General features: G+C 40.4%; 2 protein-coding genes across 2 annotated transcripts; both read right to left on the bottom strand.

Annotated features, from left to right (window-relative positions):
• Positions 1-21,721: 21,721 nt before the first annotated feature.
• LOC147005230 (preferentially expressed antigen in melanoma-like protein 7) lies at positions 21,722-23,387 on the bottom strand. Its single transcript, XM_085836375.1, has 2 exons — positions 23,197-23,387; positions 21,722-22,289 (listed from the first exon to the last, which is right to left on the bottom strand). The coding sequence occupies exons 1-2, from the start codon at positions 23,385-23,387 to the stop codon at positions 21,722-21,724; spliced, it is 759 nt and encodes a 252-aa protein (XP_085692501.1).
• A 44-nt stretch (positions 23,388-23,431) lies between these two features.
• Positions 23,432-24,517, bottom strand: LOC147005229 (PRAME family member 10-like). Its single transcript, XM_085836374.1, has 2 exons — positions 24,372-24,517; positions 23,432-23,786 (listed from the first exon to the last, which is right to left on the bottom strand). Exons 1-2 carry the CDS (start codon positions 24,515-24,517, stop codon positions 23,432-23,434), a joined length of 501 nt encoding a protein of 166 aa, XP_085692500.1.

Below are 24,517 nucleotides of genomic sequence, written 5' to 3'. Positions count from 1 at the left end.
ACATAGGGCAAAGTAAACAGGATTCCCAGTCTGGCTTTGTAATCTTGATCTTTTTGTCATGCTTTAATGAAATGACTACTGGAACCTCTATATCCATTCATTATGCCACATGTCTCTAAAGCCTTATTCCAGTGGACTCCAAAACTCTATGACACACCCATATTTTATATAAAAGTATCCAATAATATGCCGTTCTCTCCACTACATAAAACATTTACTTTACAAACAAATGTACTTTAAATCTTCAGTTGTAATAAAAAAGAACAAAAGAAAAAAGACTCCCTCTACCAAGTCATTATACCCCTTTTCTGTATAGTAAACTATCAAAAAAAAAAAACAACAACAATTTGTTACTCTGCATTTATTGAACACTTAGTATATGAATTCTTCATTTAGACATCATTATTGCTGTCTGAATTGAATAAAGTATCTAAATTTAAGGACACTGCTACAAATGCCCTCTCGAGTGAAGTCAAAATGTACACATTGATGCCAAGCATGTGTGCCATTCATAATCTTTGGAAGATGGATTAAGTTATCAGCTATGGTGGGACCCATATGGACATTTAGGCTGGCCTAAGGTAAAGAAGAAGAAAAAACAAATGACAAACCTCTCTTACACTCCTTCTTTCTGTCTTCCCTTGCAACCTGTCTTCCTGTCTCAATAGTTCCCTGACCTTGTTCCTTAGGACCAGTAAACGCACATGAGATTTTTCAACAATTAACATGCTTTTGTATTGTTAAAACAAACATCCCATAGATGGAGAGAGATTCTTCACAGGTGAAGAGCACATGCTGCTTTTGCAGAGAACCAAAGTTCTCTTTCAGAGCTAATAATCAGGTGGCTGTCCAATGGAACTCAGGCTTCAGATTATAGGACCCTCCTTTCTGGCCTCTGTGAATGCCCCCTTTCACACACACAAACCCACATAATATACATGTAGCTATACACCTAATCAAAGAAGTTCTTGAATAAAAAAGGACTCAGTTTCACAAAGTAATAAAGAAAATGGCCCAATTAATTAAAACATGGATGTTGATCAGCAGCAGTTGTGTGGCTCTGTGAAGAGAGCATGTGGACTTTCATGTGTGTCCATTGAGCTCAGCTGGAAAGCAATAGAGTAGGGTGCTTTGGGCTCCTAAACTATGGATGAGTAGAGGAAATTAGGAGTTTGTCAATGTACAACCTTTATTTCTGTATGCATTTTATGTTTATTCCTGTTCTATTCCTATGTAAGCTGGCATGACAGAAAAAGGCATCAGAACCCTGTATAGATGGTTGTCAGCTACCAGGTGGTTGTCTAGAATTGAACTCAGGTTGTCTGAAAGAGCAGCCAAGACTCTTAGTTACTGAGCCATCATCTCTCCAGGCCTATGTTTGACAAGGTAAAAAGCACTCACAGATACAGAGTCACAAGGAATCGGTTGCCTATTTTGCAGGAAAGCTTACCAGTTTGGCATTATATTTAATTAATTACATTTCAAATGTTTGGTGAACATATGTGTGTTGATGGTGTATTTGTGTGTTTATTTTTAGATAATCACTGTGTAGATATGCCAAAGTAATATCAATGTCCTAAGTCATTCCAAGAAATGTCTGGATGTGTTTTACTTTGTAAAGTGTTTTTCTATCCATTCACTGGATCTGTGAACTCCATTAAACAGGATGTAATAATACATAACAGTTATTTCCACACCCTGTAGGTTGAGATTTCAGAGCAGAAATTCTATGTCATTCTATCTACTTATCTAAATAACTAATATGAAAATCCACAAAACTTCCTCCTGACATGGAGCTAGAATCCCTAAGCACTTTCCTTCCAGTCTCTCTTGACTTCACCTTATCCCTGCTCAGTAATGGAATAAAAACTGTGACAAATAAGTAAATAAAAATCAAAAGAATAAAAAACCTGAACAATCTCTATAGTATAAACTTTAAGCATATACTGATAAGAGAGGAGAAAGAAACAATGTGAGAGGGGGGAGATAAGAAACTAAAATAAATATAACCATACCTATTTGTATCTGCAGGATGATGTCTGACTGAACAACATTGTGTGTATAATTTGCATATGCTAATTATCAGTTATAAGTAAATACTAACTATAGCCACCAAGCTTCACAACAATCTTCACAACTTTATCTTATACCAAAACTTTTATATATTTAATCATTATTTATTTAAATTATAATTAGCTCATGAAAACATAGGTTGCTAACATATTTCAGGGAGAACACATTTCTAATGAGTTTGCAGTGGATAAAGTTTAAATGTTAAACATGTCTAGCTCCCTATTTATCATTTCTTTTCATTTTTCACTCATTCATTTATGTACTTTACCATTTGATCACATCCTGCCTTCCCTGTCCTCCCAGGTATACCCTTCGACCCTTTCTCATCATTTCCTCCTCCCATTCTCCCAAGAGAAGGAAAGGTATCCACTATGCAACCCCACCAGCTACCACACCACCCTGGTAAAACAAGTTGCATCAGGAATAATTGCATCCTTTCCTACTGTGGCCAAACAAGGCAGCCCCACTAGGTTCCCCTAGATTCCAATGGAAGGCAACAAAGTTCAATAAGAGACAATACCCGGTCTAATTTTTAGGAGACACACATGAAGACCAAGCTTCACATCTGCTCCACATGTGTAGGGGCCCTAGGTCTCAACCATGCATGCTCTTTAGTTGGTGACTCAATCTCTATGAATGCCCAATGGGTCCAGGTGACTTGGCTCTGTAGCTCTCCTTCTGGTATACTTAACCCCATCTGGCTCCCTCAATCCTTCCTCTGACTTTTTCACAAGACTCCCTAAATTCTGCCTAATATTTGGGTGTGCATGTCCATCTGTGCATGTCCATTCATCACTTGCTGTATGAATCCTCACATGATGGTTATGCTAGGCTTCTGTTCTTAAGTGCAACCAAGTATCATCAAGAGTGTCAGAGTTTGGCTCTCCTCTATGAGGTAGGTCTCAAGTTTGTCCACTTATTGGTTGGTTATTCCTTCAATCTCAGCTCCATCTTTTTCCCTGTATATCTTGTAGACAGGGAAAAATTTGGATGGAAGGTTTTGTGGGTGGGTTGGTGTCCCCCTCCCTCCACTGGAAATCCTGCCTGGCTACAGGAAGTTGCCATTTCAGTCTCCTTATCTTTAGCTCCTGGGGTCTCAGCCATCATCACTCTAATATCCTCCCAGGAGCCTGCCCCACCCCAGGTCTCTGCCTTGTCCCTGAGATGCCCCCACATGGATTGCTTTTAGCTATCCTAGACCTGTGGAGACAGATCTTCCTACCACACCTGACCCCCAAACTGTTCCTGTTCCCATACCCTCTCACATACAGTTCCCTCTAACCAACCACTACTGATATAGGTTTTATTTCCTTTTCTTAATGAGATTAAATCATCTTACCTTGGGCCCTATTGTTACTTAGTTTCTTTGGATGTTTGGATTGTAGCATGCTTATCCTGTACTCTGAGTAATATCCAATTATAAGTGAGTGCATACCATGCAAGTTCTTCTGGGTCAGGATTACCTCACTCAGAATGGACATTTTCAAGTCCTATCCATTTGCCTGAAAATTACATACTATTCATTGTTTTTAATATATGTTTAGTATTCCATGGCATGAATGTATACAATTTTCCTTATACAGGTGAGGGCAGATGGTTTACTTCCAATTTATGATTTTTAAGAAAAAAAAAGGTGCTGTGCAATTAGTTAAGCAAGTGTGCTTGAGTTATGGAGAAACATCTTTTGAGTATATGCCCAGGCATGGCATAACTGGGTCTTGAAGTACAATTATTTGTAAGAAACCCCCAGGTTGATTTCCAAATTTGTTGTACAAGTTTACATACTCATCAGAAATGCAGAACTGTCACCCTTGCTCCAAATCCTCACAAGCATGTGCTGTCACTTGAGTTTATTATCTTAGCCATGCTGATGTGCATAGGATAGAATCTCAGAGTTCTTTCAATTTGCATTTGACTAGGAATGTTGAATATTTCTTTAAGTGCTTCTTGGCTATTAGAGATTTCTCTGTGGAAAATTCTCTGTTGTCCTCTGTAACCGATTTTTAAATGGGATTTTTGGTTTGTTGATGTCTAATTTATTGATATATATATATATATATATATATATATATATATATATATATATATATATAGTTTGGATATCAGCCCTCTGTGGAATGTACAGTTGGTCAAGATGAGTTTTCCATTCTTTAGGCTACTGTTTTTACGTATTGGTGCTGTCTTCTTCCTTACTGAGGATTATCAGTTGCTTGAGGTCCTACTTATTAACTGTTGATCTTAGCAACTGAAATATGGGTGTTCTGTTCAGGAAGTGGTAACCTTTACAATGAGTTCAAGAGCCCTGACATTATTAATGATGTTCTGAAAACAGGAAACTAGCATAACTGTCCTATGAGAGGTTTCACCAAGCCACTGATAAAAAGAGATGGAGAAACCCACAGTCAAATATTAGACAGAGTTCAAAGAATCTTTTGGAAGAGAGGGGGGAAGGATTGAAGGAGTCAGAGAGGACAAGGAGACTACAAAAAAACCCTACAGATTCAAACAACCTATCGCCATAGGTGCTCACTGTGATTGAACCACCAACCAAAGAACATGCATGAGACAGGCCTAGATCACCTACACATATGTAACAGATGTGAAGATTGGCCTTCATATGGGACCTGGAACAGCAGGAGCAGGGGCTGTCTCTGACTATTGCCTCCCTTTGGATCTCTTTCCCGTATCTGGGCTGCCTTTTCTAGCCTCAACAGAAAAAGACACGCCTTATCAGCCAATTATATCCATAGCATATATTCCTTCCCTGAACTGAAAGGGAGGGGAGGTGAAGCAATGGGTGGTAAGAGGGAGTGACTGAGACGGGGGTGGGGGGTTGGGGGGGTGCTGTGATCTGGATGCAAACTAAATTAATTCAGGATGTAAAGAAAATTAATGAATGACTGAAAACATACCCAGTCTTCTTTTCCTCCTGTTGGGTCACTTTCTACAACCTTTTTATGAAGATGTTTGCCTTGTCTTTTGTCCTCTCTGGGTGTCATCTAGGAGGAGGAGTATATGTGTGTCTGGGGAGTTAGTAGGACTGGAACACATTGAACTATTTACACTATTGCAGTCTGGTTTTGTTCTAATCTGATTGTAACTGTGATCTGCTACTTTCCTCTTGAAGTAAGAAAGCATTTCATTGAATTTTGATTTTTGCAGGATCCCACAGTTAAGAGACTGTGTAAACAGCATCCTCACAGCATCCTTTCTGCACTACATAGGGGTGAGGAGTGCTACACATGGCCTCTTGTTCTCCTGAGTCTAGGAGGAGGTAGTCCATGTTACCTCTACCTTCCCATGCCCGTGAGCCACAATGAGCTGCAGCCTAAAGAAGAAGTATCCATTACAGTGAACTGGGGAACAGAGAGCAAGGGTGAGGAAGAGAGACTGGCATTTCTTATCAATGGTTGCCTGAAGGACCAAGGTCTGCTGCTAGGAGAGGCAGAAGAACCAAAAGAAAAACAAACAAACAAAACAAAACAAAACAAAAAAACCAAGTGGAATAACATCACTCTGAGGTCCAGGTGAGTTAAACAACCTTGAGGACATTGCATCCCATTTTAAATTGCCAGAAGGAACAGGACAAGCTCAGCATTTGTTAGCTTGTTAGCTTCCTTTCTAATGAGTTTCCATCAAGTTAAATTTTCAAATACAAATAAACCATGCTTGTAAGTGCTGCGGAGCAGTTGGGGGTGATGGGGGCCTTCTCAGCCTAGGCCTTGGTGAGACACACAACTACCCCAAGACCATTTTTACTGTATGTCAGTTCTGCACCGTACTGTCCAACAGGTTGATCTCTGTCACAGGATTGCTTCAAAACCATTGGCCTTAAGTATCTTACAACCTGTATTCCCAGCCAGTAAAGATCATTCTTCAAAATAATGTGAATTTTCTGAGACAAAAAACAAAAACAAAAACAAAAAAAAATCCATTAATAGCTGCATTCCCTCGACTTGAGCAGATGTTAAAGACCAAATTAATTATCTTACTTAGAGTTACTATTGGTGCAAAAAAAAAAAAAATCATGACCAAAGCAACTTGGAGAGGAAAGATTTACTAGGCTTCCTCTCAGAGAAGGTAAGGCCTCACATGGATATACAGTGGTCACTTGATCTTTGTCAAAGAAGCAAAAACCATCCAGTGGAAAAAAAGACAGCATTTTCAACAAATATTGCTGGTTCAACTGGCAGTTAGCATGTAGAAGAATGCAAATCGATCCATTCTTATCTCCTTGTACAAAGCTCAAGTCCACGTGGGTCAAGGATCTCCACATAAAATCAGATACACCTAAAGTAATAAAAGTGAACGTGGGGAAGAGCCTCAAGCACATGGGCACAGAGGAAAATTTCCTGAACAGAAGACCAGTAGCTTATGCTCTAAGATCAAGAATTGACAAATGGGACCTCATAAAATTGCAAAGCTTCTGTAAGGCAAAGGACACTGTTAATAGGACAAAATGGCAACCAACAGATTGGGGAAAGAGCTTTGCAAATCAATACAACCCTGAGATTCCACCTTACACCAATCAGAATAGCTAAGATCAAATCCTCAGGTGACAACACATGTTGGAGAGGATGTGAAGAAAGAGGAATGCTACTCTATTGCTGGTAGGATTGCTAACTGGTATAACCACTCTGCAAATTAATTTGTAGTTTCCTCAGAAAATTGGAAATAGATCTAACATGAAGACCCAACTATACTGCTCTTGGGAATATACCCAAAAGATGCCCGACCATGTAACAGGGCAGGTGTTCTTTCTACTATGTTCACAGCAGCTTTATTTGTGATAGCCAAAAGCTGGAAACAACTTAGATGTCACATGACAGAGGATGTTGAACATTTCTTTAAGTGCTTCTCAGGCATTCAGTATCCCTCAGTTGAGAATTCTTTGTTTAGCTCTGTACTCCATTTTTAATAGGGTTATTTGGTTCTCTGGAGTCTAACTTCTTGAGTTCTTTGTATATATTGGATATTAGCCCTCTATCAAATGTGGGGTTAGTTTAGATGTTTTCCCATACTGTAGGTTGCCAATTTGTCTTATTGACTATGTCCTTTGTCTTACAGAAGCTTTCTAGTTTCATGAGGTACCATTTATCAACTGTTGTTCTTAGAGCATGAGCCATTGTAGTTCTGTTTAGGAAATATCCCCCTGTGCCAATGAGTTAAATGCTCTTTCTCACATTCTCTTCTACTAGATTCAGTGTATCTTGTTTTATGTTGAGATCCTTAATCCACTTGGACTTGAACTTTGTAAAAGGTGACAAGTATGGGTCTATTTTCATTCTTCTACAAACAAACAGCCAGTTAGACCAACATCATTTATTGAAGATGCTTTCTTTTTTCCATTGTATATTTTTGGTGTGTTTGTCAAAGATCAAAGGACCATGAGTGTGAGGTTTTATTTCTGTGTCTTCAATTCTATCCCATTGTTCAACATGTCTGTCTCTGTACCAACACTGTGCAGCTTTTTATCACCACTGCTTTGTAGTAAAGCTTCTGGTCAGGGATGGTGATTCCCCCAGCTGTTCTTTTATTGTTAAGAATTGTTTTCACTATTCTGTGTTTTTTGCCTTTCCAGACGAATTTGAGAATTGCTCTTTCCATGTCTTTGAAAAATTGTGTTGGGATTTTGATGGGGATTACAATGAATCTATAGATTGCCTTTGGCAGAATGGTGATTTTTACTATGTTAATTCTGTCAATCCATGAGCATGGGAGCCATGAGCCCCATGATGTGTACTCTTTAGTTGGTGGTTTAGTCCCTGGGAACTCTGGGGATAGTGGTTAGTTCATATTGTTGTTCCTCCTATGGGGCTGCAAACCCTTTCAGCTCCTTGGGTCCTTTCTCTAGGTCATTCATTGGGGATCCTGTGCTCAGCCAAAGGTAGACTGTGAGTATCCACATCTGTATTTGTAAGACACTGGTAGAACAACTGCTCTGAGTGCAGTAGGTCCTCTAGGATGGATTGGGATATAGAGTCTTCACAGAGCAGACCAACTAGGAGTCTGCCACAGCAGCAAGGACCAGGCAGAAGGGGTGGAATGGATGGAAGGAAGTGGAGCAGTATTCAGGAGGGTGGGGGGTTTGGTAGGTGATGGGTTCTAAGTCTACCAGCCTCCCAGCAGCAGCTCCAAGACTCTGAGTGCAGTGGTTCCTCTAGGATGGATCAGGATATGGAGTCTACTCGGGAGCAGACCAACGATGAGTTTAACACAGGAGCAAATACCTCCCTAAGTCTTGTTTTTTTTTTAATTAGATATTTCCTTTAAATACATTTCAAATGCTATCCTGAATGTTCCCTTTACCCTCCCCTCACCCTGCTCCCCTACCCACCCACTCCTGCTTCTTGGCCCTGACATTCCCCTGTACTGGGGCATATAAAGTTTGCAATACCAAGGGGCCTGTCTTCCCAGTGATGGCCGACTAGGCCATCTTCTGCTACATATGCAGCTAGAGATACAAGCTCTGGGGGTACTGGTTAGTTCATATTGTTGTTCCACCTATAGGGTTGCAGACCCCTTCAGCTCCTTGGGTGCTTTCTCTAGATTCTCCATTGGGGGCTCTGTGTTCCATCTTATAGATGACTGTGAGCATCCACTTCTGTATTAGCCAGGCACTGGCAGAGCCTCATATGAGACAGCTATAATAGGGTCCTTTCAGCAAAATCTTTCTGGCATATGCAATTGTGTCTGCATTTGGTGGCTGATTATGGGATGGATCCGCAGGTGGGGTAGTCTCTGGACAGTCCATCCTTTAGTCTTAGCTCCAAACTTTGTCTCTGTAACTCCTTTCATGGGTATTTTGTTCCCTATTCTAAGGAGCAATGGAGTATCCACCCATTGGTCTTCGCTCTTCTTGATTTTCTTGTGTTTTGCAAATTATATCTTGGGTGTTCTGTTTCTAGGCTAATATCTGCTTATCAGTGAGTGCATATCTAATGACTTCTTTTGTGATTGGGCTATCTCACTAAGGATGATATCCTCCAGTATATCCATTTCTCCCAGAATTTCATAAATCCATTGTTTTTAATAGCTGAGTAGTACTCCATTGAAACTTAGTGCTATGAATTTGCCTCTTAACACTGCTTTCATTGTATCCATTAGGTTTTGGTATGTTCTGCCTTCACCTTCATTGAATTCTAGAAAGTTTTTAATTTATTTCTTCTTCGACCCATTGAGTAATCATTGAGTAGAGGGTTGTTAGTTTCCAGGAATTTGTTGGCTTTCTGTTGTTAATACTGCTGTTGAAATCCAGTTTGATCCATTGTGGTCTGATAAGATACAGGTACTTATTTCAGTTATCATGTATCTCTTAAGGTTTGCTTGGTAAGCAACTACATGGCCACTTTTGGAGAAGGTTCCATGGGGTGCTGAGAAGGTATATTCTTTCTTGTTTGGGTGAAATATTCTACAGGTATCTGTTAAGTCCCTTTGATTCATAACTTCTGCTTGTTTCATCATTTTTAATTTTTGCTTAGATTCTTCCTTGATAACATGTCTTTTGGTTAAAGCAGGGTGTTGAAGTCTCCCACTACTAATGTATGATATTGGAGGTGTTTTTTAAGCATAAATAATCTTTTATGAATGTGTGTTCCCTGGCATTTGTGGAACTATTCATAATTGAGACATCCTCATAGGGGATTTTTATATTTTTTGAATATGAAGTGTCCTTCCATAATATTCATTGAAAGTCAAAAATATTAGGATGGCTACACTGACTTGCTTCTTGATCTTTTTGCTTAGAAAATCTTTTTCCTGCCCTTTACTCTAAGGCAATGTCTACCTTTGTTATTGAACTCTGTTTCTTATATGAAACAAATTCAGGGTCTTGTTTTCACATCCATTCTGTTAGTCTGTGTCTTTAGACTGGAAAATTGAGCCCATTGATGTTGAGAGATATTGATGAACAATGAGTGATGATTCCTGTTTTGATGTTGGTGATGAGTGTTTGTGTGTCTGTGTGTGTGTTTGTGTATGTGTGTGTTTCCAGTTTGGGTTTGCTAGTAAGGAATTATTTTATTTCTTGTGTGGAGTTAACTTACTTGAGTGGAGTTTTCCTTCTAGTATCTCCTATGGGACTGTATTTGGCGATGAATATGGTTTAAATTTGTTTTGTCATGGACAATTTTGTTTTCTCCATATATAGTGATGTAAAGTTTTACCTGGGTATAGTAGTCTGAACCATCCAATTGTGGTCCTTAGAGTCTGCACCAGGACCTTCTGATTTTAAACTCTCTTCTGAGAAGTTGGGTGTAATTCTAATAAGTATCCCTTTATATATTACTTGGCCTTTTCCCCTTGCAGCTTTTAATATAACTTCTGTTTGTTACATTTAGTGTCTTAATAATTATGTGGCAGAAGGATTTTTTTGGTCCAATCTATTTGGTGTTGTTTACGCTTTTTGTATGTTTATAAGCAACTCTAGCTTTAGGCTAAGAAAGTTTTCTTTTATTACTTTGTTGAAAATATTTTCTGTGTCTTTTGAGGTAGGAATCCTCTCCTTCTTCTATTTCTATCGTTCTTAGGTTTGGTCTTTTCATAATGTTCCAAATTTCCTGGATGTTGTGTGTCAGAACCTCCTTCAATTTAACATTTTCTTTGACTGATGAATCAAATACTTCTATTTTATCTTTTACACCTGAAATTTTCTTTTCTGTTTTGTATTATGTTAAAGATGCTTGTGTCTGTGGTGTCTCTTCTCTTACCTAGGTTTGTCATCTCTAAGATTGCCTCTGTTTGTATTTTCTTCAGTGGTTTCTCTTCTATTTTCAAGTCTTGAACAGTTTTATGTGTTTCCTTCACCTGTTTGATTATATTTCCTGTGTTTCTCTAAGGGATTTATTCATTTTCTCTTTAAAGGTGTCTATTGTCTTCATAAAATTGAATTTAAGGTCATTTTGTTGTGCTTCAGCTACATTAGGTTATCCAGAGCTTACTATAGTAGAATATCTGGGATTTGGAGTTGCCATATTGCTTTGGCTGTTGTTGATTGTGTTCTTATGCTGACCTTTAGCTCTTGGGTTGTCTCTGGTACCAGCAAGTCTCCTGAAAAGCAGGGCAGATTTGTGAGCGGGCAGGTGGAGTGCATGGTACAAGGTGCAGTTTGCTTTGCTGTGTGTGGCCTAAGGAAACCTGGCAGGCAAGAAACCTTGGGAAGAGACTGACCAGAGAATCCTAGACACTGAGAGGTCTGCAGAAATGCAGGCAGAGCCATGGACTGGAAAATGGAGCTCAGCGGACAGGATACATCTAGGTGCCACAGGTGGATCTGTAGGCATGTCACTTGGAGGAAACTGGATTTTTTTCAGAGACTATACTTTCGATGTGTTTGAATTTGTAAAGGTTGTGAAGGTTTAATTATTCATATTTTATATTTGTGATATTTATTAACCTGAGATGTTGATGATCAACCCCCACAACCCAAAAGGTAAGGGTTATGTCTCAAAGTGTTTTTATGTTAAGCTGACAGGGGTAAGATGTGCTGGATAATTTTATGTCAACTGACACATGTTAGAGTAATCTGAGAGGAAGGAACCCTTATTCAGAAAATGGCTTCATATGTGTGGGCTGTGAGCAGGTCAATGGAGAATTTTCTTAGTGATTGATGGGATGTCCAGCTGACTTATGGTGGTGCTATCCCTGGGCTGGTGGTCCTAAAATAAAGCAAACTACAGAGAGCAAGGCAAGAAGTTACACCATTCCATGTCCTCTGCATCAGCTCTTGCTTGTAGGTTCCTGTCATGTTTTTCTGTCCTTGCTTGCTTTGATGATGGACTACAGTATTGAAGGGCAAGCCAAATAAACCCTTTTTGCCCTCAGCTTGCCTTTGGCTATGACTTTTCACCACAGCAATAGAATCCCCAAAACTGTATGGTGTATGTGTATGGGTTTGTGGTTGTGTGTGGGTGTGCAGGTGTGTTTTAAATGCTCTTACCACATGGTTCTAAGTAGCCTGGAACTTATTATGTGGAACAGGCTGGAAAGCAAAAATTCCATATCTTTGCATCCTGAGTGCTGGGATGAAAGGCATATACTGCAAGGTGTGGAGCATTCTTTTTGTTTGGTTGGTTTTGTTTTTAAATGTTTGGGTATATTTAGGTGTTCTCCACATCCACGGCTGATCTGGAACTACTTACCTTCTGGCACTTCACCCACCCAACTACCCTATTCTGAGATTAGAGGCCAGAGACAGTAAGACTGAAAGAATATGTTTAGTAACTTTATCAGATTGTAAGCCTTTAGTGACACTTGTTGGATACTGATTTGTGTTTGTGTGAGTTCAAGTTTACTTGGTTGTCCTTTCTTGGATTTTTTTCCCAGAACCAATCAGGATAGCAGTTCATGGCCCACCCCAATTCCTGGAGCTGATAAGGAAGAAGGCACTGAAGGATGAGACCTTGGTTGTCTCTGGAGAAATTTCTCATTGATCTTTTCCCAGCACTGTTCAATGAGTCTTTCACTGATAGATTCACTAAGGTTGTGAAGGCTATGGTGTCAGCATGGCCTTCCATCTACTTTCCTGGGGTGCCTTGATATGCAGGCACCAGAAGGCAATATTTCAGGCTTTTCTGGGTGTATTATATGTCCTATTTACACATGAATTTCAAGTCAAGTAAGCATGACCCATGTAACATCAAGTGGGGGACACTAGGGTTTGGGCAAGCAATCCACTGGGTCTTGCAGAATGGGAGCAGAGGTAGATCAGAAGTTTCAGTAGCAAGATTGCAGAATCCTTGACTGATGTTGTTCTCTGATGACAAAGTACTGTTCAGTGTATTGTGGACTAATAGTAAAGATGTAGATACAGAGAAAGAGCCTGCCCTTGACTCTCCCACAGGTAGTAGTAGTACCAGCTAAAGAGTAACAGAATGGAATAAACGCAGAGGGCTCTGGAGGCAGCTCAGAAAAAGTCATTACCTGGCACATTAGGTTGTTAGTGGACACTCAGCACTAGGAGAAAAAACAAACACTGCCTAGACCAGATAGGAGAAAGGGAGAGCTGACTCCATGGAAAGTCATCTCTTTTCCACTGACACTTCACCTGTTACCCATAGGAGGTGGAAATTTTGAGTACTCAATATGCAGCATGAGCACCATGATGTTTGGGATATATGGGCTGGAATTGCTGGTGCTGGCTACTCAGGAGAGACCAAGATCCAGAAGTAGGTAGAAGAGCTTGAACTGGAAGCCATACCAAATCCAGCTGTGAAGGTGATAACTGCTGACTTCTGCTTTGGAAAACTTAAAAATGAGTGATGCACATACTTCTTGTATTGAATCTGGGAAAGAAAAGGTTGCTTGCAATCTTGAAGTAAAATGTTGACATCTTCATCTGTCAAAGGCCAGCTTTGACATCCAGGGCAAACTGAGGCTGTGCATAGAGTTGGTAGCTGATCACTCAGCTGACTTTTCTCTGAGGGAGCAAAGGTTGATTCCATGGGGTTGGCAAGAAGCAATCTGTTGCCAGCAAAGTACTCCCTGGGACTGGCAAGAAGTGTTGATGGATCATACATAATCTCTCTCTCTCTCTCTCTCTCTCTCTCTCTCTCTCTCTCTCTCTCTCTCTCTCACACACACACACACACACACACACACACACACACACACACACACAGTGGATGAAGCAAGCTTCAAAACCTTCAACTTTGTACATATACATACATACATACATACATACATACATACATACATACATACATACACATTTGATGGATGGAGCAAAGCTCCAACACCCTTTTTCTTCCACAGCCTATATATCACAGCTATATCTTCCAAGCAGTACAAAAATAACAGTGTACATATAGTCTATGGTTTAAATGACAGTTTACAATGAATAGACTAAGAGAAAACATGTTTCCCAATACCCTTGCATGAGCAAATATTTTAAGTATTATGAATAAAAATATTATTCCCAAGAACCGATATACATTTGTAACTAAGCAGCTTGTTATAGATCAGCAACATGTAAGCGATCAAGGTATTTTTTCTTTTTTTCTTTTTTCTTTTTGTTTGTTAAATGATATATGGGCATATATCCAGAAGATGTCCCAACCGGTAAGAAGGACACATGCTCCACTATGTTCATAGCAGCCTTATTTATAATAGCCAGAAGCTGGAAAGAACCCAGATGCCCCTCAACAGAAGAATGGATACAGAAAATGTGGTACATTTACACAATTGAGTACTACTCAGCTATTAAAAAAATGAATTTGCCGGGCGTGGTGGCGCACGCCTTTAATCCCAGCACTTGGGAGGCAGAGGCAGGCGGATTTCTGAGTTCGAGGCCAGCCTGGTCTACAGAGTGAGTTCCAGGATAGCCAGGGCTATACAGAGAAACCCTGTCTCGAAAAAAAACCAAAAAAAAAAAAAAAAACCAAAAAAAATGAATTTATGAAATTCCTAGGCAAATGGATGGACCTGGAGGGCATCATCCTGAGTGAGGTAACCCAATCACAAAGGAACTCGCACAATATGTACTCACTGATAAGTGGATATTAGCCCAGAAACTTAGGATAACCAACATATAAGATACAATTTGCTAAACGCATGAAATTCAAGAAGAACGAAGACCAAAGTATGGACACTTTGCCTCTTCTTAGAAATGGGAACAAAACACCCATGGAAGGAGTTACAGAGACAAAATTTGGAACTGTGACGAAAGGCTGGACCATCTAGTGATTGCCATATGCAGGGATCCATTCCATAATCAGCTTCCAAACGCTGACACCATTGCATACACTAGCAAGATTTTGCTGAAAGGACCCAGATATAGCTGTCTCTTGTGAGACTATACCGGGGCCTAGCAAACACAGAAGTGGATGCTCACAGTCAATTATTGGATGGATCACACGGCCCCCAATGGAGGAGCTAGAGAAATTACCCAAGGAGCTAAAGGGAACTGCAACCCTATAGGTGGAACAACAATATGAACTAACCAGTACCCCGGAGCTCTTGTCTCTAGATGCATATGAATCAAAAGATGGCCTAGTCGGCCATCACTGCAAAGAGAGGCCCATTGGACTTGCAAACTTTATATGCCCCAGTACATATAAACAGGGGAATATCACAGCTATATCTTCCAAGCAGTACAAAAATAACAGTGTACATATTTAAATGGTTTAAATGACAGTTTACAATGAATAGACTAAGAGAAAACATGTTTCCCAATACCCTTGCATGAGCAAATATTTTAAGTATTATGAATAAAAATATTATTCCCAAGAACCGATATACATTTGAAAAAAGAAAAAGAAAACAAACAGAAAAAAGAAAAAATACCTTGTTCGCTTACATGTTCCTGATCTATAACAAGCTGCTTAGCTTCTGTGTTTGCTAGGCCCCGGTATAGTCTCACAAGAGACAGCTATATCTGGGTCCTTTCAGCAAAATCTTGCTAGTGTATGCAATGGTGTCAGCGTTTGGAAGCTGATTATGGAATGGATCCCTGCATATGGCAATCACTAGATGGTCCAGTCTTTCGTCACAGTTCCAAATTTTGTCTCTGTAACTCCTTCCATGGGTGTTTTGTTCCCATTTCTAAGAAGGGGCAAAGTGTCCACACTTTGGTCTTCATTCTTCTTGAATTTCATGCGTTTAGCAAATTGTATCTTATATGTTGGGTATCCTAAGTACAGGGGAACCCCAGGGCCAAAAAGGGGGAGTGGGTTGGTAGGGGATTGGGAGGGTGGGTATGGGGGACTTTTGGGATAGCATTGAAAATGTAAACGAGGAAAATACCTAATAAAAAATAAATTAATAAAAAAATAAATAAAAAGATTTACTCATATTTTTTTCTTCCAAACAACTATGTTCACTTTAATTAAAAATAACTATGGAAGCATTTGTAGCTGATAGGAAAGCTGTCCACAGCACTTCTGATAATGCCATTCCTAACTTATAGGAAACAGTCTCTTGTTCTTCAATTTACTTTGGTTCTTTAAGGGAGTAGCTTATATAAACATTGTATTAGTGCAAGATTGAAGCTTTTCTGATTGGACTGAGACAACCGTCTCTAGTGTTCTCTCTTCACAGAGATAACATAAATGCAATTTCATCCTCGATTTTGTCAATGTTTCTGTACTTTAAGAGTACAATTCTTTTGTAGTAAGATATGATGATCATTTTTTGATGTCCTCAGTTTCTGTTGCTATGTCTCCCTTTTCATTTCTGATTTTGTTCATTTGGATTCTTTCTCTATGGCCTATAGTTAGTTTGGCTAAGGGTTTATCCATTTTATTGATTTTTCAAAAACAGTCAGCTCTTGGTTTGGTTGATTCTTCATATCATTCTTTTTGTTTCTTTTTCATTCTTGGATATTTTATTTGTTTACCTTTCAAACGTTTTTTTTTTCCCTTTTCAGGTCTCCCCTTTGGAACCCTCCTTTCCCATTCATTCCCCATCGCCCTCCCTCTATAAGGGTGCTTCCCCACCCACAGAGAGCATGGGTGCTCTAGGACAGTATCTTAGGGATGATATGCCCTAATCTACTTTCCATACATATTTCTTTATTTTTGAGTCAGTCTGACGTAGACTAATCTAGCCTGTAGCCAATTATGAAGCTGAGGGTAGCTTGAATACTTACCCTGATCCTTGAATACCACCCCTGAATCCTGAGACGGGAACTGTGGACCTACATCCAGCAGTGAAATAAGTTTCTGTTGAATTGCATTCTTTTTGTTTGTTTTTCGAGACAGGGTTTCTCTGTATAGCAACTGGCTGTCCTGGAACTCACTTTATAGACCAGGCTGGCCTTGAACTCAGAAATCTGCCTGCCTCTGCCTCCCGAGTAATGGGATTAAAGGCATGCGCCACCATGCCAGGCATGGAAATGCATTCTTTTTGGGGGTGGGTGGGTGGGTGGATATTTATTTCATTTACATTTCCAATGCTGTCCCAAAAGTCCCACACACACTCCCCACCCACCCACTCCCACTTCTTGGCCCTGGCATTCCCCTGTACAGAGGCATATAAAATTTGCATGACCAATGGGCCTCTCTTTTCACCGATGGCTGACTAGGCCATCTTCTGATTCATATGCAGTTGAGAAACGAGCTCCAGGGGTGGTACTGGTTAGTTCATATTGTTCTTCCATGTATAGGATTGCAGATCCCTTTAGCTCCTTGGGTACTTTCTCTAGCTCCTACATTGGGGTCCATTCAATAGCTGACTGTGAGCATCAACTTCTGTGTTTGCTAGGCCCCGGCATAGTCTCACAAGAAACAGCTCTATCTGGGTCCTTTCAGCAAAATCTTGCTAGTGTATGCAATGGTGTCAGCGTTTGGGAGCTATTTATGGGATGGATCACTGGATATGGCAGTCTCTAGATCGTCCATCCTTTCATCTCAGCTCCAAACTTTGTCTCTGTAACAACTTCCATGGCTGTTTTGTTCCCAATTCTAAGAAGGGACAAAGTGTCCACACTTTGGTCTTCATTCTTCTTGAGTTTAATGGGTTTAGGAAATTGTATCTTATATCTTGGGAATTCTAAGTTTCTGGGATAATATCCACATATCAGTGAATACATATTGTGTGAGTTCCTTTGTGATTGGGTTACCTCACTCAGGATGATGCCCTCCAGGTCCATCAACTTGCCTAGGAATTTCATAAATTCATTCTTTTTAATAACTGAGTAGTACTCAATTGTGTAAATGTACCACATTTTCTGTATCCATTCCTCTGTCGAGGGGCATCTGGGTTCTTTCCAGCTTCTTCCTACTATAAGGCTGCTATAAACATAGTGGAGAATGTTTCCTTCTTACCAGTTGGAACATCTTCTGAATATATGCCCAGGATAGGTAATGCAGGATCATCCAGTGGTACTATGTCCAATTTTCTGAGGATTGGCCAGACTGATTTCCAGAATAGTTGTACAAGCTTGCAATCCCACCAAAAATGGAGGAGTGTTCATCTTTCTCCACATCCTCGCCAGCATCTGCTGTCACCTGGAATTTAATCTTAGCCATTCGAACTGGTGTGAGGTGGAATCTCAGGGTTGTTTTGATTTGCATTTCCCTGATGATTAAGGATGTTGAACATTTTCAGGTGCTTCTCAGCCATTCAGTATTCCTCAGGTGAGAATTCTTTGTTTAGCTCTGAGCCCAAATTTTTAATGGGGTTATTTGATTTTCTGGAGTCCACCTTCTTGAGTGCTTTATATATGTAGGATATTAGTCCACTATCTGATTTAGGATAGGTAAAGATCCTCTCCCAATCTGTTGGTGGTCTTTTTGTCTTATTGACAGTGTCTTTTGCCTTGCAGAAGCTTTGCAATTTTATGAGGTCCCATTTTTTGATTCTCAATCTTAAGCACAAGCCATTGCTGTTCTATTCAGGAATTTTTCCTTTGTGCCCATATCTTCGAGGCTTTTCCCTACTTTCTCCTCTATAAGTTTCAGTGTCTCTGGCTTTATGTGGAGCTCCTTAATCCACTTAGATTTAACCTTAGTACAAGAAGATAGAAATGGATCAATTCGCATTCTTCTACATTAGAACCACCAGTTGTGCCAACACCATTTGTTGAAAATGCTGTCCTTTTTCCACTGGGTGGTTTTAGCTCCCTTGTCAGAGATCAAGTGACCACAGGTGTGTGGGTTCATTTCTGGGTCTTCAATTCTATTCCATTGGTCTACTTGTCTGTCACTATACCAGTACCATGCAGTTTTTTATCACAATTGCTCTGTAGTACAGCTTTAGGTCAGGCATGGTGAATCCACCAGAAGTTCTCTTATCCTTGAGAATAGTTTTTGCTCCCTACATATTCAACATTGTACTTGAAGTCCTAGCCAGAGCAATTCAACAACAAAAGGAGATCAAGGGGATACAAATTGGAAATGAAGAAGTCAAATATCACTTTTGCAAATGATATTATAGTATATATAAGTGACCCTAAAAATTCCACCAGAGAACTCCTAAGCCTGATAAACAGCTTCAATGAAGTAGCTGGATATAAAATTAACTCAAACAAGTCAATGGCCTTTCTGTACACAAAGGATAAACAGGCTGAGAAAGAAATTAGGGAAACCACACCCTTCTCAATAGTCACAAATAATATAAAATACCTTGGAGTGACTCTAACTAAGGAAGTTAAAGATCTGTATGATAAGAACTTCAAGTCCCTGAAGAGAGAAATTAAAGATCTCAGAAGAGGGAAAGATCTCCCATGCTCATGGATTGGCAGGAACAATATGTTAAAAATGGCTATCTTGCCAAAAGCAATCTACAGATTCAATGCAATCCCCATCAAAATTCCAACTCAATTCTTCAACGAATTAGAAATGGCAATCTGAAAATTCATCTGGAATAACAAAAAAACCTAGGATAGCAAAAACTCTTCTCAAGGAACTGCATTCTTTTAAGGAGAAATCGGAGAGTAAAAAGCATCTTTGATACTGCAAGTTACTGGTTGAAATGAGAGGTCTAACTTCAAAGGCCATTGAAAACCTTGCTGGAGACTGGGCTTGATATATTGCCCTCTTGCCTTCACATGGAAAGAAGAGGGAGGAGTATTAGGAATACACAGCTGTCCTACTGAAGAGGCAGCTCATACATGACAGCCCATCTCAACAGCAAAAACAAGAGCCCCAAAGAAGCTAGTAGAGAGACTGATTCCCTGGATGAAGTCACTGTCTGGTCTCTCAGACACTGAGTGCTCTACTAACCTGGTACCATGTGTCCACACCTTGATCAAATGGGCAATCAACCATCCCATATCTACAGGATGTCTCTAAGACAGGCATGTAGCCCAAGATGACACCAAATATTTTTCTTTCCTCATATAAAGAGATTTGATGCATTGGTTTTAAATGTTTACTGGAATGAGAAGATGAGGCAGGAGATTTGTAAATGTGAGCAAACATGATCTGAAGAATCAATGGCCCCAGAAAAAATATTTCTGAGGGACTGCAAACACTCTTAGGTAGACAAAATTATCAGTCAGTATAGGCTACAAAGTAAGACCCTCTGGAAGTAAATCAGCTTACAGAAATGAACAACTGACTGAGTTGGTCAAAGTCAACCTGAGATGTACCTCAGTTGTTCGATGCTTGCTTGGCATGGATGATATCTTGGGGCTCCATCTCACATATTGTGAAAATAATTTGAAATTTTCAAACTTGATGGCTCAGCTCAGTGACTAATTAGCACCATAGCTCAAGTCTAGTTACTGGTCTTTCTCTTTCCATCATGGGTAAACTAAGAATATGACAAATTGCTATAGGTAAAGTACTTGGAGGTATAGAATAACAATGAATCAAAAGTTTATTTCACATACTGAAAATATTTGGAATTACCTTGAAATTCTCATTCTCATTTTTTTTTTGTTTTCATTTGTTTGGTGTGTGTGTGTGTGTGTGTGTGTGAATGTGTGTGTGTGTGTGTGTGTGTGTGTGTGTGTGTGTGTGTGTGTGTGTGTATGGGCTTGTGAATATATTTGTGTATTGTAGATACTTTAGAGAGAAACTCACTATATAGAACTGTTGAGCAATACTAAGGGTCCCACACTGTATTGAAAAGAACTGACAGTCAAATTCTTTCATACTTCTAAGGTGTAGGCCTCAAACCAGAGACCAGAACAAACTGGGCTACTGGTCACCAATTAAGCTCAATGAAAACACCTGAAACTTCACACATTCTCTTCACACTGTGGTGGAGGGGAATACTGTTGGAGGCACACAAAACTCAGGCAACTGCTACTGACCAATATCATTTTATCAATTACTTCATTTTTCTAAAACCTTTGTGAAACAGTGTGATTTTCTCTAAGATGTTCTCAATTTTGTGTATTCGCAGAGTTATTGTACATATTGTGCTTGTAAATGCTAGAATCCACAGATGTCTGAAGAAATGGGATTGATACCAGAAGCCTGAGTTACAGCTGGAGGCACCTAGTGATATTAGTTCTGAAATCAAATTTTGTCCTCTTCTAAAGCAACATGTACTATTAAAACATGACTCATTGCCCTGTTGGGGCTCCTGAGCATTTGTTTATTTTTCTGAAGAACATAAAAGTAATTTTCTGTGAGCAAACTTCCAGCAGGTTCACAGTTTCCAAGCAACAAGGCCTGTGAAGTTGACAGGCAGGCAGGGAGACAGGGTGAGGAGAAGGAAGAAAAAAGGAATGTGAGAGACACAGAGATTGTGTTTATGACTTCTTTTTTACCACCGGCCAACCTAGATATCCACATGTGAACCACCTTAGCTGATAACTTTATCCACCTACCCACGATTTTGAATCATGACATGCTGACATTTATGTGTTCATTTTGACTCTTTTCAGAGGACATTTGCTAAAGAATGCTTAAAGTTAGATACTTTATTCTACTCAAACATCAGGAATAACATCTAAAAAAGAACTCATGTTCTATTTATACACTTAATATTACAGTGAAGAACAAAAAGTTTACAAGTCCATAACAAAGGAGCTATTTAATCTGTCCTGGCAGAGTCCACTCAAAACATCCAAGTTGCCTTTGACAGTCCACAAGTCTGCTCCCCATGTCAATCTCAGCCTCCAAGATCCCAATTATTGTACATCCTTTCCTTTCCAAGTAGCTGTACACTGCCTGAAGTCACAGTCTCTGAACACCACAGATGAGAGATGTGTCCCAAACCTGTCATTTATTCACATGCAGAAGATCTGGATCCATGTTCACCGCCAGCAAAAACAAAGTCTGGTCCCCTGGCCATAGACACAGCGCTCGCCACATTTGTGGCATAAACGTGTAGCAAAAGAGAGGCTCTTGGGCTGCCTTATTGCCCTCAGTGTATCCATGAGATCCTGACAAAGTTGGGCAAATCTTTCTACAGAGACATGGCCCAACTCATTATAGCACTCCAGAGGGGCAGGGTATTGTTCCACATTCATCTTGCTCCAGCTGGCTGTGTGCTGTAAAAGGTCCTTCAGGACGGGCATGGAGAAGTCATTGTTGTAGAAGTTGATCTTGGTAAGCGGGGAACATTGTATGAGGGAAGGTAGGAGTGCATTGAGCTGGGAGTCATTCATCTTACATCCCCACAAATTCAGAGTCTCAAAAGTTTTTACCACTTTCTTTAAGAGACCTCTCAGAGGCTTTACATCCAAAACCTGTAAGACCACACCTTTCATCTCCAGATGTTTTAGCTGAAAGAGACTCTGACAACAAGAGAAGGAATCCAAGTCTGACTGTGAAATTTGGTAGTGAGTGATGGAGAAGGACTCCAAGGGTGTCATCAAGCACCTAGGAATAAGTGAGACCAGATGGTTAGTTCTGGCAAGTGGTGATGGCAAGCATGGGATGAAGTTTACACAGTTGTAGAAGGGATCAGGTGACCCAAGGTCACCCACACTTAATCTGCTGGCTTCAGTCCCACACAGAAAACCAGTTTAGCCCATAAGACACATAGAGGAAGTTCTGTGCCAAGGGAGTCCTGACAGGATCTAGGGACATTACATATGGGCTCATTCAAAGATGCATTTCATCCAAGTTTCTGAACAGTCACTCTTGCTATCCCTTACAGTTTTACATAATCCCTAATGTCCCATGTACTCCACAGTACTGGGACTCAAAACCCTTCTCTCATGGGAAAGTAGGGGAAGATAGAAGGCTGTTCCCACAAATCTTAGCACAGAGCTCACCTCCTCACTTTGATGGTCTCCCCCAGCTCCTAATTACATCCCCAACTCTCTGGTTCCTTCTGATATTTTTTGTTTGGTTGGTTGGTTTGTTTTCTTTGTTAGTGTTTTCTAGATAGGATTTCTCTGTATAGCCCTGGCTATCCTGGAACTCACACTGTAGACCACATTGGCCTCGAACTCAGAAATCCACCTGCCTCTGACTCCCAAGTGCTAGGATTAAAGTCATCCACCGCCACTGCCCAGCTCTTCTGATGATTTTTTTGGCTGTGATTCCAAGAAGAATTACAGTCCCTTCTCACCATATCTGAGCTACTCCTTACCTTCCTTAAGTCTTCTGCTTCAGGAGTAATTATTTGAGACTTTGAATCACTACACATAATGTCCATATTCTAAAGGGTCCCTAAAATTTGTTCCAGGTGGCTGACTGTCAGGCATGGTACACTAATAATCCCTAAAATGGACAAGAAAAAATGCTCTGCTAGGTAAGCCAGCTCTCCCTCCTGGCTTACCTGAAGACCTGATTCATGTGGTCTGTGAGAAAGTGGACACCACACATGGAGAGATGCTGGAGACAATTAAGTTTGGAGAAGATAGAAAGGAACTCCTTGACACACTTGTCTTCTCTGTCTCCTGTCCTATTGGAAATCTTGAAGACATTCTTATAGAGGGGTGCCAGGAGAAGTTTGCGAAGATTTCTCATCTGCCCAAAGCACGAGCAAAACGTGCCAGATTGAACACATTCCACTAAGTGTTCAGTTCCAATTCCTCGATGTGCTCTGGATGAAAGGCATTCAAAATCTCTAAGACAAAGTTCACGGGCATAGCCCAGATCTTCATGTTTATACAGCACAAATGTAGGGAGTCCTTTCTCTGCTGGGCCCACTTCAAGATGTATGCTTGTGTTTCATCATGGCGGGGCCTGAGGCACAGGTCAGCTACCAACTTCAGCTGCCTCCTCCGTGCATATCTGTGAAGGACTTTCACTACTGTAGGCTTCTCATCCAAGGGCTCTGATGAACAGCTACCGTCGTCTGCACTAGCCCATGTGTCCCAGAAGGTATAATGCACATTCCTCATGTTCAGAACCTGAAGTTTTCCCCTGCCGTGGGTGAAACATGTCAAATGTCAGCAGACATGACAACCCTCAGTCAGCTTTTACTACCTGACTCTAAATTCAAGGCTCTCCCACCTTGCTAAGGTGTAATTTTTTTTAAAACAGAGTGCAATGTGCACACAAGCATGCTGCAGAAGCTTTCCCTCAGCTTGATGTGAAGACCTGAATACTTTCCTTCCACTAAGTTACTCTTTATTTCTCCTTAGTCCCATTAATAGTGGTTTTGGGAAACCGGGGAAAGGCTCATTCTAGAGGTTACTTATAGTAAGCTGCAATCCACTGACAACTGTCCTTAGTCCAAGAAGATAATAGCTTCAAGGTTCCTGCACCACTGTCTGATGATCACATCAGAATCCATTCTCCATGACCCCACAATCTCTACTGTGTACCCAAATGCTCCTTTATACACGACTTAATTATTACTCACCAGGGGTGAGAGAGAGTCTCTTGTCAGTTGCATGTCTATCCATCTTGTGCAGCCTGCAAGGTCTCCAGGTGAGGCAACTTCATCAAAGCCCCCACAGGGAGACAGGGAAAAGTCCTGGCTGCACCATTGCCTTAATTAGCTACTTAAGTCTGCCAGCAAAGGCCTCCTTGAACAGTGCTGGGAAGATCAGAGAAGGCACCTCCTCCAGAGAGGACAAGGCCAAAGCCTCATCTCTCAGCAGAGTCTGCCTTGCCAGCTTCTGGAGTGTGGACAGAGTCTGAACACTCAT

This window comes from Mus caroli, unplaced genomic scaffold, assembly GCF_978045245.1.
Source record: "Mus caroli unplaced genomic scaffold, Mus_caroli_1 scaffold_4, whole genome shotgun sequence".
Classification (NCBI taxonomy): domain Eukaryota; kingdom Metazoa; phylum Chordata; class Mammalia; order Rodentia; family Muridae; genus Mus; species Mus caroli.
This window is presented reverse-complemented; position numbering and strand designations above follow the sequence as displayed.